General features: G+C 36.5%; 4 protein-coding genes across 4 annotated transcripts; 1 reads left to right on the top strand and 3 right to left on the bottom strand.

The window, feature by feature from the left end:
* Positions 1 to 666: 666 nt before the first annotated feature.
* LOC103857448 (receptor like protein 26-like) lies at positions 667 to 3,353 on the bottom strand. The gene has a single exon (XM_009134635.3). The coding sequence runs from the start codon at positions 3,220 to 3,222 to the stop codon at positions 832 to 834; it is 2,391 nt and encodes a 796-aa protein (XP_009132883.2). The 5' UTR covers positions 3,223 to 3,353; the 3' UTR covers positions 667 to 831.
* A 395-nt stretch (positions 3,354 to 3,748) lies between these two features.
* LOC103857449 (receptor like protein 26-like) lies at positions 3,749 to 7,031 on the bottom strand. The gene has a single exon (XM_018657169.2). The coding sequence runs from the start codon at positions 6,641 to 6,643 to the stop codon at positions 4,247 to 4,249; it is 2,397 nt and encodes a 798-aa protein (XP_018512685.2). The 5' UTR covers positions 6,644 to 7,031; the 3' UTR covers positions 3,749 to 4,246.
* A 263-nt stretch (positions 7,032 to 7,294) lies between these two features.
* LOC103857450 (ATP synthase subunit gamma, mitochondrial) lies at positions 7,295 to 9,733 on the top strand. Its single transcript, XM_009134636.3, has 8 exons — positions 7,295 to 7,521; positions 7,978 to 8,021; positions 8,105 to 8,257; positions 8,424 to 8,537; positions 8,622 to 8,749; positions 8,861 to 8,983; positions 9,091 to 9,210; positions 9,300 to 9,733. The coding sequence occupies exons 1-8, from the start codon at positions 7,424 to 7,426 to the stop codon at positions 9,495 to 9,497; spliced, it is 978 nt and encodes a 325-aa protein (XP_009132884.2). The 5' UTR covers positions 7,295 to 7,423; the 3' UTR covers positions 9,498 to 9,733.
* Positions 9,530 to 11,868, bottom strand: LOC103857451 (putative F-box protein At1g47790). The gene has a single exon (XM_009134637.3). It carries the CDS (start codon positions 11,529 to 11,531, stop codon positions 10,371 to 10,373), a length of 1,161 nt encoding a protein of 386 aa, XP_009132885.2. The 5' UTR covers positions 11,532 to 11,868; the 3' UTR covers positions 9,530 to 10,370.
* Between the last annotated feature and the right edge of the window lie 1,714 nt (positions 11,869 to 13,582).

A 13,582-nucleotide genomic window follows, 5' to 3' on the forward strand; every position in this document is an offset into this window, starting at 1 on the left:
ATCTCTCTGTGTGTTGTTCAAGTTGAAGTGTATTCTTTTATGCGAATACATGACGCAATTGAAGATTGAAATGTAAACTTGTTTTTAGTTGTAACTGAGAGACATAGACAATAAGTCAATGCTCGAGAAAGATTTCATTGTTTCTTGTCTTTTTCCAAATTTACACATTCTTCTATGGTCCAACAATTGGCAATTCTGCTTCTCTGTTCAGCCAGACATGAAAGCCATAGTGATACACATCAAGTTATCAACGCATAGCCAGATAAATAGCGATATCTATAACTACTGACTAACTGACAACGTTGGTTGTTAATCCTGACACAGAATAGTAAGGAATGTTTGAGTTGTGAATAAATTAGTAATTTCTCAGTCTCTCAACTGAACGTTTGTTTGTATGTTTGTTTCATGAGACTAGAGTTTGAATTGTGAAGACTGGTTTCAGTTATAATCGAAAGATAATACTTGAGAATATCAGTTCCAAATTGTGGAGCAGATTACTATGTTTAGTAAGTCCGATTATTATCATGTAAGATCGCTGAACTGATTCAAATCAGTGCTTAGTTGTAACATTTAGACTTATATATTATCTAGTCTGAGGTTATAGTCTTATAATCTTACAGTCTTTGACTCTTACTTTCACTTGATCTATTTTCTTAAAAACAAAGCTAAAATAGGACGCCTTCTGTAAGAACTTAGCTCAAGTTATTTTAAAAACCATACAAACAGTATATAACAGACCTTTACAGAACATCATCAGCGGACCGAGAGGTTACAAAAACTAGTAAGACCTCTTTTTTACATCCCTAACAAAATCACCAACATACTATATATTTACATATTACTTTCTACACTATTCTTATTGCTAAAACTGTCACATCTTGAATCCAGAGACATACACAAGCTAACTGAATCTACTTTCTTGTGCTTATCCGGACCAACGATCTCAACATACCACTTTGGCTTGTATGAGGCAATAACATGACCTATTAACAATCCAAACAACAATCCAGGACCATACGCTATAACCACTGCTTTCCAGTTCAACACTCCTTCCTCTTCTTCTTCCTCCTTAGGCTGTTTTGTTGGTGGCTCAAAGCAACTTCCTTGTAGAGGAAGACCACACAAACCATCATTCCCTTCAAATGATGATTCAGCTTGCCCACTGATCTGTGGTCCTTGTGGTATTTCACCTTTAAGCTGGTTATGAGCCACACTTACGTACGCCAAGAACGATAGGCTCCCGAGTTCTCTAGGAATACTCCCTGATAACTGATTTCTTGAAAGGTCCAGTGACTCGAGCTCCGAAACATTTGCCAAAGACAGAGGAATATGACCCGTGAAGGCGTTGTTCGATAAGTTGAGCGCAATCAACGCCTTCAAAAGACCAATGGATTCAGGAATCTGTCCTTCAAGTTTGTTTCCGGAGAAATCAATGGTGCTGTAAGAAGTAAGAACATTCCCCTGCTCCATGAATAGACCTTTGTATTGCAAATCCAAAGTATCCACATAGCTATAATAAGCATTCTTGTAGTCTCCCATATAGATTCTCCCATCTTCATTCCTCTTGAGTGATGATGCTTTCCAGTTAACAAAGAAACTTGATGGTAAGCTTCCGGTGAAGCTGTTATCAGATAGTTCAAGTATACGCAGCTCGGGAAATGCAAGAGGACCTTGATTGGGAGGAGAGAGCTGGCCAAAGAATCTGTTTGAGCGGAGAGTGAAGACTTTCAAATTTGGTAAAGCTTTAAGCCAGAAAGGAAACTTGTCTTCGATACTATTGTTGTCAACACTCAGAAACTTCAGAAAGGAGCAGTTCAAAAGCGATCTTGGAAGCTTCCCTGTTAATCTATTGAAGCCAACGTCAAGTGTTTGTGTCAAAGAGCCGGTATAGAACTCATCAGGTATGCTTCCTTCCAAGTTGTTTTTCCTTAGATTCACTATCTTTAAGTTACTCAAACATTGAGGTATTGGACCGGTGAAGTTGTTGTAGGATAGATCAAGAACTCTGAGAGAGCTTCTTTCGCAAACTTGAAGTGGTATGTTCCCTGTGAAACTATTGTTCCATGCTGAGAGGTAGATGATATTAAGTGGTGGAGTAGGAAAGTCTCCTGTAATGGAGTTATATGCAATATCTAGTAACTGCACTGATGAGTTTAGTAAAACTTCTGAAGAACCTTCTAACCCGGTGAAAGAGTTGTTAACAAGATTCACTATGCTGAGACGAGGAAACTTCCAGAGCCACTCAGGCACTTTCCCTTTGATTCTATTGTTGGAGATGTCTATATGATGCAAGTTTTTGAGGGTTTTTAACATGTTTGGGAACTCAATAATGCCACATCCTGACAAAGCCAAACTCTCTAAACTCAATGGGATGTCGGAATCTGAAGTTAAAGGTAACAACCTATTTTTAGAAATATGAAGGATCAACAAAGCTTTGAGAGAGGAGAAGATGTTTAAGTCAATTGGATAGCTGATGTTTAGGGAAGAAAGCTCGAGGTACTCTAGGTTGATGAGATTGGAGATAGGCTTTAGGATATTTCCTTCAAATTGGTTTTCCCCAAGGGACAAGTACACTAGCCTAGATGAAGGAGAAGAAGAGTTGGGAACTTCTATATAACCATTGAGATGATTCTTTCTCAAACTAAGATGAGACAAGAAGGGCAAAGTGAGAAGTAAATCAGAAGGTATGGCTCCTGAGAATTGATTATCAGAAAGGTCTAAAACCGAGAGGTTGGTGAGAGTTCTCACAAGTGGGAAGCTACCAGTGAGCCCGTTGTGTGAAAGGTTTAGATGGGTAAGAGATATTAACTTACTAAATGAGGAAGGGACTTGACCAGTGAAGCTACTAGAGGCAAGAGATAGAACCTCTAATCTGTTGAGATTGCTGAACTCAGAAGGGAGTGAAGAGGATGTGAAGTTACTGTGAGAGAGATTAAGGTAACGAAGGTGACGCAACTCAAAGAGGCTACTGTTGTGTTTAAGAATCCCAGTGAAGCAACCACTTGGTAGCTGTAGCTTCGTGACCGCACCAGTGGCGTTATCGCACTGCACTCCGTTTAGATAGTCACTGCGGTCGCAACCGGGGGATTCAAACTCGTTCTTGAATTTCATTAGAGCTTGGATCTGGTCGGGACGACAAGTAAGAGCATGGATCATCGTCAAGAAGCTTGAAGTGAACAAGAGTAAAGAGAGAAAACGTAAACGCAAACACGATCGTGGCATCGTAATGGTGATTGAAAGAGTTTTGAGAAAATGATTTAAACCAAAAAGACATGTAAAAGGTAGGCTTCTTTTATATTGGTTCAACAGAACAGATAAATGAAAACAATTCGTACTAATAAATGTGTGGGTCTAAATGCATGTGGTATGCCTAGGAGTCACAAGGTTGATGAAGTAAATCCCACGTGGACATCTCTATGACTCTTGTCTAGACATAAATAAGTTGAATGTTCACCTAACATTTAACATTTGACTTTTGACTTTTGACTTTGGAGTTAAAGAGCGTTGAATCACCAGTAGTACGTTCACACAAACTTAATTAGGTACCAGACAAATCAGCATACGCACATGGGATCAAATAATACGTTATTAATCTGATGATGACAACCAAAATATAAGTGGGCCTTCATCTTAGATTGGAGTTTCGTTTCGCAGGATGATGAAATATCACGTTTATGAGTTTGTTAAGTTACGTAAGGTTTGTTTAGAAAGTATACTGCTATGTTTTTTTTTTTTTGATGAAATATACTGCTATGTTCTTTTTTTTTTGCTAAATTTACTGCTATGTTCTTTTCAACTGTTGTCTTTACGAAAGAAATTTGGGAGATCAGAGATGGCTCATATCCTGTGCTTGTATATATCTGGAGAAAACCTTCACATAATGCTCTAAAAATACAATGTATCCTCCTCATGGATACATGCACATTGAAGTTTTTGGGTCTCAGGGATCCTAATAGACTCTCTAGGGATGACAAATTTTCTACAGTCTCAGAATATATTTACGGTACTTCCAAGGATGACAAGTTCTATGGAGATTCTCAAAAACTAGCATCACAAGTCACTTTCTTAACAATCTGCATTCAGCAGCCAAAACAGAGATCTCAATTAAAACCCCATTCTTATATCAGATATCAACATACTATATTTACGTACCAGTTTCTGGTTCTACATTATTCTGGTGAATATTATTAAGACTGTCGCATTTTGAATTCATAGACATAAACAATTTAAATGGATTTACTTGCGCTTATCCGCACCAACTAAAATACCACTTTAGCTTGTATGTAGCAATAACATGAGACATTACTAATCCAAACAACAATCCAGGACCATACCCTATAACCACAGCTTTCCAGTTTAGCACTCCTTCCTCTTCTTCTTCGTCTTCTTCCTTAGGTTGTTCTGTTGGTGGCGCAAAGCAGCTTTTTGGGAGAGGAAGACCACATAGACCTGCATTCCCTTCAAATGATGATTCAGCTTGCCCACTAAATTGCGGTCCTTGTGGTATTTCACCTTTCAGCTGGTTATGAGCCACACTCACATACGACAAAAACGAGAGCCTCCCGAGTTCCCTAGGAATAGTCCCAGAGAGTTGGTTTCTTGACAGGTCTAGCGACTCGAGCTCAGTAACATTAGCCAAAGACAAAGGAATGTGTCCAGTGAAGGCGTTGTTCGATAAGTTGAGCGCAATCAATGCCTTCAAGAGACCAATGGACTCTGGAATCTGTCCTTCAAGTTTGTTTCCGGAGAAATCAATAGTGCTGTAGGAGGTAAGGACCTTCCCTTGCTCCATGAATAGACCTTTATATTGCAAATCCATAGTATCTTCATATCCAAAGTAAGCATGCTTATAGTCTCCCATGTACATACGCCCATCCTCATCTGTCTTGAACAATGATGATTTCCAGTTAACAAAGTAACTTGGTGACAAGTTCCCTGTAAATCTGTTATCAGATAGTTCGAGTATACGCAGCTCGGGGAACGCGAGAGGAGCTTGATCAGGAGGAGAGAGCTGGCCAAAGAATCTGTTTGAGCGGAGAGTGAAGACTTGCAAGTTTGGTAGAGCTTTGAGCCAGAAAGGAAACGTGTCTTCGATTTTGTTGTTGTCAACACTTAGAAACCTCAAAAATGAGCAGTTTCTAAGCGATCTTGGGAGCTTCCCGGTTAGTCTATTGAAGCCAACGTCAAGGGTTTGTGTCAAAGCGCCGCTATAGAACTCGTCAGGTATACTTCCTTCCAAGTTGTTCTTCCTGAGATTCACTATCGGCAATTTACTCAAACACTGAGGTATTGGACCGGTGAATTTGTTGTAGGATAGATCAAACACAACAAGAGAGCTTCTGTTGCAAATCTGGAGAGGTATCTTCCCTGTGAAACTGTTATTCCATGCTGACAAGTAGATGATATTAGTTGGTGGAATAGGGAACTCTCCTGCCATGGAGTTGTATGCAATATCTAGTAACTGCACTGATGAATTAACGAAAACCTCTGAAGAACCTTCCAAACCGGTGAAAAAGTTGTTAACAAGATTCACTTGGAAAAGACGAGGAAGCTTCCATAGCCACTCAGGGACTTTCCCTTTGATTTTGTTGCTGGAAAGGTCTATATACTGCAAGTTTTGAAGGGTCTTTATGATGGTTGGGAACTCGGTAATGCCACATCCTCGCATGACCAAGCTTTCTAAGTGCAATGAGATATCTGAAGAATTTAGACTGGATGGTAATAAACTATTTCTAGAGACATAAAGCACCAACAAAGATTTGAGTGGAGAGAAGATGTTTAAGTCAATTGGGTAGGTTGTGTTTACGGAAGAGACGTCAAGATGGCTGAGGTTGATGAGCTTTGAGATAGGCTTAAGGATTTGCCCTTTAAATTGGTTTTGGCCAAGGGATAAAAACACTAGCCTAGATGAAGAAGGAGAGTTTGGAACTTTTATTGTTCCAGTGAAACTATTTTTTTTCAAATCAAGATGAGTCAAGAAGGGCATAGTGAATAGTATATCAGAAGGTATGGCTCCTGAGAATTTATTAAAAGAAAGGTCTAGAAACGAGAGCTTTGTTAGATTCCTCACAAGTGTGAAACTTCCAGTGAACTCGTTATGGGAAATGTTTAAATGGGTAAGATGGATTAGGTTACTAATAGAGGAAGGAACTTGACCAATGAAGCCATTAAAGGAAAGAGACAAAACCTCTAGTTTGTTGAGATTGCTGAACTCGGAAGGAAGCGAAGAAGAAGTGAAGTTGTTGTGAGAGAGATTGAGGTAACGAAGATGGTTAAATCCAAAGAGGCTACTATTTGGCTTGAGGATTCCAGTAAAGCAACCACTTGGGAGTTGTAGCTTCGTGACTGCACCAGTGGCGTTATCGCACCTGACTCCGTTGAGATACTCGCTGCGGTTGCAACCGTTGGACTCAAACTCGTTCTTGAATTGCATTAGAGCTTGGATCTGGTCAGGACGACAAACAAGAGCGTTCATCATTAAGACGTGTACAGCGAAGAGTAAGAATATAGAGACAAAGCACAAATGTAGACGCGATAGCGACATGGTGTTTGTGTTTTGAAAAAGTTGATGAAATGATAGATGTGCTGGAGATGATCTATAAGACTTGATATATATATGCATGTTCTTAAAGCCGCCAGCCATCGCATTGTATAGTATTAATCCTGAGCAATAATTACAAATGTATGGGTCTTAAAGCCACCAAAAAAGTCAACCAATCAGACAGTTCATGAAATTAGTTCAGGTTCTCTCTTTTATTTTGTGTAGACAACCTGCTAGAAATCATATTGTATGTCCAAGCTAACAGTTGACCTTTTCTTTCGGGCATCAAGAGTTGACCTTTTTTGAAAATTGGATTTTATCAGTTTGAATTATGCAAATGCACTTTCACACTTTAAAATAAGTATTTATGCAGTTTTGTATTTATTGAATACTCTGTACCCAAATAATATGTATAAGTATATGAAATGATATTATTAGAGAATGTATTTATCAATCTTTTTTTGCTTGTAAGAAAAATAATTTATAAAATGAAACACAAGTATTTATCTTGGAGAATTTTCTGGTATCATATTTAAAAATTTTGTTACGTGACATAAGTACATAACTAACTTGCATTATTTTGTCTGCAGATAGAGAAGACAGACAAGTGATGACGTGGCAAATTGAGGAGATGAAGGCTTACGAGATAAAACATTGGGCCTAATATACAATGGGCTGAAGACGTGTCAGTATTAGCCTTTGTTGAGCCCATGTTAATCTCAGGAGAAACTTTGGTAGTGAATACGACGACGTATCGAAAGTGAGTATGTTGTTGTTCTGTAAAACAAAGCCCTTGATTTCGCCATAGCAGTCATTTTATCTCGAGAAGGAGGACGACCCCGATCTGAGAAATTCGCCGGAGCTAGCTTTAGTCTTCGATCAATGGCAATGGCTGTATTCCGTCGCGAAGGGAGGCGTCTCCTCCCTTCAATCGCCGCTCGCCCAATTGCTCCCATCCGATCTCCTCTCTCTTCTGACCAGTGAGATCTCTCTTCCCTCCTTTCCTTCTTTATCCTCTCGTATAAGCCCCAACGTTTCGCTGTTCTTCAATTGATACTCTTTAGAATCCGATTATTGCTTCGTTTGATTTGACTCTTTGATGTTTGCTCGTTAGGGTGAGTTTTCCAATTTACGAGAAATAATTTGAATTATTCACTTTGTGCCAAATGAGATATGTGTGAGCAAAGCTCATATCTTTTGAATCTCGTGTTCCTGTCGTAATATGAATTCAGTTTCCCTTGTCGGAGAAAATGTTTTGATAATGATAATTCTGTATGTTTTCTAAACTTGTCAGTTACATTCTGCCTCCACCCGCAACAAAAAAAATGTTTGCTTTTTGGGGTTTGATTACCCATATTGATTCAAAGTGCTGGGTGGTGTTGTGTACTCATGGTAATGATGAGGAGGAGGAGGACTAACCTGCATTTGTTTTGTAGGGAGGAAGGACCTCTTGGAGTTCGTTCTATCTCTACTCAAGTTGGTAAGTTGTGTACTAGTTACGAGTGTGTTATGTTCTACTTCTAATATCCATGTATCGTTTTAATTATTGTGTACTCTCTGCAGTGCGTAACCGCATGAAGAGTGTGAAGAACATCCAAAAGATCACAAAGGCTATGAAGATGGTTGCTGCTTCTAAGCTAAGAGCTGTTCAAGGACGAGCTGAGAACTCCCGTGGACTTTGGCAGCCTTTTACTGCTCTTCTTGGAGATAATCCCAGTATGCTCCGAGTAGTTTATATTATTCAATTTATACTAGTGTTGATGATGACGAACAGTCTTATACTCTTGACTCTCCTCTTAGATATCCAACTCTTGCTATATGTATATTGTTCTTTTTGGATCTGTTTCTGATTCCTAGCGTTTACTTGATGGGAAAAAAACAGGCATTGATGTGAAGAAGAGTGTGGTGGTTACTCTCTCTTCTGACAAGGGTCTCTGTGGTGGAATTAACTCCACTGTTGTTAAAGTGAGCAGGGCTCTGTACAAGTTAAATGCTGGTATGTTTCGAAAGCACTATTCGATGGTTTAATGGTTTTGATTTCTGAATTATCATACCTGATTTAATTCTTGTTTCCTTGCAGGTCCTGAAAAGGACGTGAAGTTTGTTATTGTTGGGGAGAAAGCAAAGGCTATAATGTTCCGTGACTCAAAGAACGACATCTCCCTTACTGTTACAGAGCTGAACAAGAATCCACTCAATTATGCTCAGGTTGGTCATAGTTATTGATAGTTAGGAGCATTACTTGCTCTCCTCAGTTCCTTCAGCCTCGAGCTATGTCCTCTTTACTTTAATGTTTCTTATGTTTACATGATGCATCAGGTCTCAGTTTTAGCTGATGACATCCTGAAGAACGTTGAGTTCGATGCTTTGCGCATTGTTTACAACAAGTTCCATTCCGTTGTCGCATTTCTACCGACTGTGGCCACCGTTTTGTCACCTGAGGTAAGTCAAGAGTGACAAATGTCTCAGGACTACAATCAGTGCTTAGTTTCACATTCTGCTTTTACTATAAACTTATTATTTTCTTATTTGTGTTTCTACGTTGATAGATTATTGAGAAGGAGTCTGAAGTTGGAGGAAAACTCGGTGAGCTCGACTCATACGAGATTGAAGGTGGGGAAACAAAGGGAGAAATTCTGCAGAATCTGGCCGAGTTCCAGTTCTCTTGTGTAAGTAACCAATAACATATAAACTTGAGTTATGGTGTTTAAACATATAAGGATTAATATGGGTGGTTTCCATAAACTTTTGTTTTTAGGTAATGTTCAATGCGGTGCTGGAGAATGCATGTAGTGAGATGGGAGCTAGGATGTCTGCTATGGACAGCTCAAGCAGAAACGCAGGAGAAATGCTTGACCGTCTCACCCTCACTTACAACAGGACTCGTCAAGCTTCTATCACAACAGAGCTTATCGAGATTATCTCTGGAGCTTCTGCACTTGAAGCCGCTAAATAAGCACATCCATGTTTGCGTTAACTTGGCTTTTGATATATTATTCATCCACCGTGGAGGAGACACTGTGTTTTGAACTCTTTAAGGGCCACTGAATCAATTTCCTTTGCTGGCTTCTTGTTGAGGCCACCAGTCTTTGCTCAAAGATTTTTTTTCATAATAAATATCCCTGTAATTTCCAGCAGGATTATGAATAATTGCATCCACATTTTGTTCTGGATTCAGATACTCTTTCCCAAGAATCGTCAGTGTTGTTTTGTTCAAATAACTTATATAAATACTCTGGTTTCCTAATAGCTTTGTAACAAAACCAATTCTAAAGACAGACACGAAGGGCTACAAACCTCTCCAATCCAATGCATCTGTCGTCGTGCTAAACATATGAGAGTCTCAAGATCCCAAGAGTCTTCAGACAACATTGTAAACGCCACGACCAAACCGGCAAGACTTAAATGACATGCGGTGAAAATCTAACAATAAGATGCGGTAATCTTACTATGTTGTGTATCTGCTTCAAGCTTTTGTAGTTGGTCTTGCTGCTTGCACTGGTAACCATATCGAAGTCCTTGCAGTCTGGTACGATAACATCACGGTCTGGACCATCTGGTCAAAACTCAGTATGATTTGGAAAAATATGGATAGTACCTGTAGTAGTGCTCTCATTTTTAATTCCTCCTCACCAACCACCGTTCTCTTCTCGGCGTAGCATATTCCATATATGCAATTCCTCTATTACTTTTGAATTAGATAGTACCCGCAATATTAATTGGAAATGAACCGCATAGAATTGAAGCAAAGAATGAGAAAATTATATGAAAAAGCATAACATAAATTTAAAAAGAAACAAAGCCAGCCAAAAAAAAAAGCAACAAATTGTTACAAAGAAATTTGACTCTCAGTATGATTTGGAAAAATATGGAGACGGCTCCGAGGAGAGAAAAGTGGTTCATCTTGATCTGCATTGAGCCAAGATTCGTCTTCTGCGATTCCTTTAAATTCAAATCTTCTAAAGCTGTTTCTCACGGGATCACAAAATAGAATATATGATTTTTTTTTAAAATAGGGAGCTAGATAAACAAGCTCACCAGCATGGGTGGAACCTCCTAAATGCAAATATTCTGAAGTAATCACATCACGGTGACGTAAACATGCAAGGAAGTTTTGGCTTGACCACTTGCGTCTCTCTGCATCCTCCAAAATCAACATTCTTCTAGGATTTTTGTCATCAACAAAAGCTAACCGTCCCACATAAGTTATCAGAAAAGGTCTATCTATATCTTCCGCTGGTAATGGTATCGTATCGAATTTTTCAGATTTGATATCGAAACTCATTATAACCTGGAGACGACTGTGAAAAATATAGGCTAGATAGTATATAACCCCCTTGATACATCGCCCAATAGTAATAATGGAAGAACGATGGTTTTGGTTAGTTTTGACCGTTCTCCATGATTCTTGAGCTGATCCCAATGTTAAGATTCGACACACATCAGTACTTCTGTTACAAGGAAGGCACATTACTTTGTGTTTACCTTGGGTTGGATCATATCCTAAGAAAACTGTTATATCATTCCAGCTCTTTCTTGGCTTGGGTAAGGTTACAAACTCTTTCTTGCTAGGGTCCCAAACTACGGGCTTTCCTGATTCCTGGAAACAGATCAAGCCGTGGACAGATTCGGTAGGATATAAATCATTAGTTTCTGGGAACTTCATATTATAACAACTAATAGGCTGAGAAGATGAGAAAGACTTGTTAGAACTCTGATGAAGAGTATGCATGTGCTTATGCTGCGGAATCGAGGAAACAAACAGACTGTCATATTTTCTGACGCAAAGTAGAATAGTTTGCCGTGGGGACCGAGTTTCGAACAAGTTGATGAAATATGGATCGGTGCTTATTGATGACCAAAGCTTTGACACGCAACGGAACCTCGCGACAGATTTCTCAGGTAGCCTCAAAAGTATCTCTGAGGTTAGATCGATAGGAAAGCATCCTTTGTAGTCGTTTCTCTTCTTCTTTTGATCTTGTTGCTCCATGTTTGGTACAAAACCCTAAGTTTAGGCTGCGTTGATCTATGTTTTTCTTATATAATTAAAATTAACATTAAAATAAAAATCAAAACTAAAACTAATCTATATGCGTTCCTATCTGCAATGCTGCTGTTGTTATCCTCTTAAGATTTCTTTTGATTTTAAATTTTAATGTAGAGATAAAAAATAATACTAAACTAGGTGTTCTGCCCGCACATGCGGGCATAGTGTTTTTATAGATATTTTTTATAAATATTAAATCAAAACCAACATAATAAATTATTAATTATATTTTTAAAAATATAAATCAAACATTAAACTTTATATTTCATATTTTATAATAAAAATATTATTTCAAATAAAAACACAACAAATTTAAGAATTATCTTATGTTTTAAAAATATATTTTATTTTTGAGAATTTTATTATATTTACTTATAGTCAATTATCAGATATAACATATAAATAAAATATTATTAATATATATTCATTACTTTTTATCAAAATATATATATGCTTATTGTTGTGTTAAATTTTAAAGATATTCACATATATTTTAGAAAAAATATTTATTTGTTTGATTAGCATTTAATTCTAAATTATTTTATATTTAACTATAAATTTTATAATAAAATATTAATTTCAGATAACAACAGAATATAACTAAGAATTATCTTATGTTTTAAAATATTTTTTAATAAAATATTATTTTTAGATAACAACATAATATATCTAACAATTATCTTATGTTTTAAAACATGTTTTTATTTTTGAAAATTTTATTATATTTATTTATAGTCAATTATCTAATATAATATATAAATATAATAGTATTAATAGAAATTCGTTTTTAATTATTTATATTTTAGATAATTTTTATTATTATTAATTTTAATCACTTATTTAATCAGATATATTTTAAATTCGTTTTTATTTTTGACTATTTATATAATTTATTCATTAAGGGTATAAACGATTTATTATTAATTTTAATCATTTTTTTAATCAGATAGATTTGAAATTCGTTTTTATATTTCGACTAATTTATATAATTATTCATTAAGGGTATAAATGATATTAACCGCTCTAATTTTTAACGTGAGAGCTCCGTTGCAAAAATTTACTTCGCAAATAATAATATAGATAGATAAAAGGAAAAGTTGAGGGATACGACTCGTTTGAGGACTAAAAGCATCTCCAAAATACACTCTATAACTTCAAATATAAAATTTTTTGCTCTACAAAAAGAAACTTCAAAACTTTAAATTTGAAGTTTTGAGTAGTGAAACTTCAAATATAGAGTTTCACTCCTCAAAACTTCAAATTTGAAGTTTCACATTTTTATTTGCATTTTGGTCCCTACAATACACAACACCTTTATGATTCATAAATATTTTCTCTTTTATTGTTTTAATCCTTCAAAAATTATATCTCATAAATATTTAAAACATTGTTTACAAAATTTAAACTTTACACATAAAATTAAATAAAACTTTAAAATAAAACTTAAAATATTTTAAATTAGATTTAAACAACAATAATATACAAAAAAACTTAACAAAAAAGATTTAAAAAAAATTACATGAAGCCATAACTATTACACAAATTTAAATTTTACAACAACATTTATAGTTAGGTAAGTTTGATCTGAACCTTCAAAATTTTCAAATATTGTCCAAAGTTTTTTGTGTAACTGAAGATGATTGTTATGTGGAAGCACTGTAGCCTAATGGTTAAGGTTTAAAGGCTTCTACACCTATGTCTAGGGTTCGAATCCCAGACTATGCAATTTATTGCAGAATACAGAAAATCCAGGTTTCAAGTTCCGAAAAGAGCGATTTATTACTGCAGACTACGGAAGAAAGACTTACAAGGGATCTTCAACATTGTGCAAGTAAATCCAGTCAGGCGTGGATCTTCATAGGACGACTCAGGTGATGCAGTTAGACGTAGATCCTCATAAGACAGGTAGTATTTCCGGTTGTTAAATCATCTATGTAATATTTCTCATAATTGTAATGTCATAATAAATCAGCGTATAAAAAAAAGAAGATGGT

This window comes from Brassica rapa, chromosome A03 (genome assembly GCF_000309985.2).
Source record: "Brassica rapa cultivar Chiifu-401-42 chromosome A03, CAAS_Brap_v3.01, whole genome shotgun sequence".
NCBI classification, from domain to species: domain Eukaryota; kingdom Viridiplantae; phylum Streptophyta; class Magnoliopsida; order Brassicales; family Brassicaceae; genus Brassica; species Brassica rapa.

Excerpts from the sequence above, each read along its gene's own strand:
- LOC103857448 (XM_009134635.3), bottom strand. The coding sequence starts at position 3,222 with ATGCCACGATCGTGTTTGCGTTTACGTTTTCTCTCTTTACTCTTGTTC.
- LOC103857449 (XM_018657169.2), bottom strand. The coding sequence starts at position 6,643 with ATGGCTGGCGGCTTTAAGAACATGCATATATATATCAAGTCTTATAGA.
- LOC103857450 (XM_009134636.3), top strand. The coding sequence starts at position 7,424 with ATGGCAATGGCTGTATTCCGTCGCGAAGGGAGGCGTCTCCTCCCTTCA. Across the intron at positions 8,258-8,423 it reads TCTTCTTGGAGATAATCCCA|GCATTGATGTGAAGAAGAGT; the intron begins GTATGCTCCGAG and ends GGAAAAAAACAG. Across the intron at positions 8,750-8,860 it reads ATCCACTCAATTATGCTCAG|GTCTCAGTTTTAGCTGATGA; the intron begins GTTGGTCATAGT and ends ATGATGCATCAG.
- LOC103857451 (XM_009134637.3), bottom strand. The coding sequence starts at position 11,531 with ATGGAGCAACAAGATCAAAAGAAGAAGAGAAACGACTACAAAGGATGC.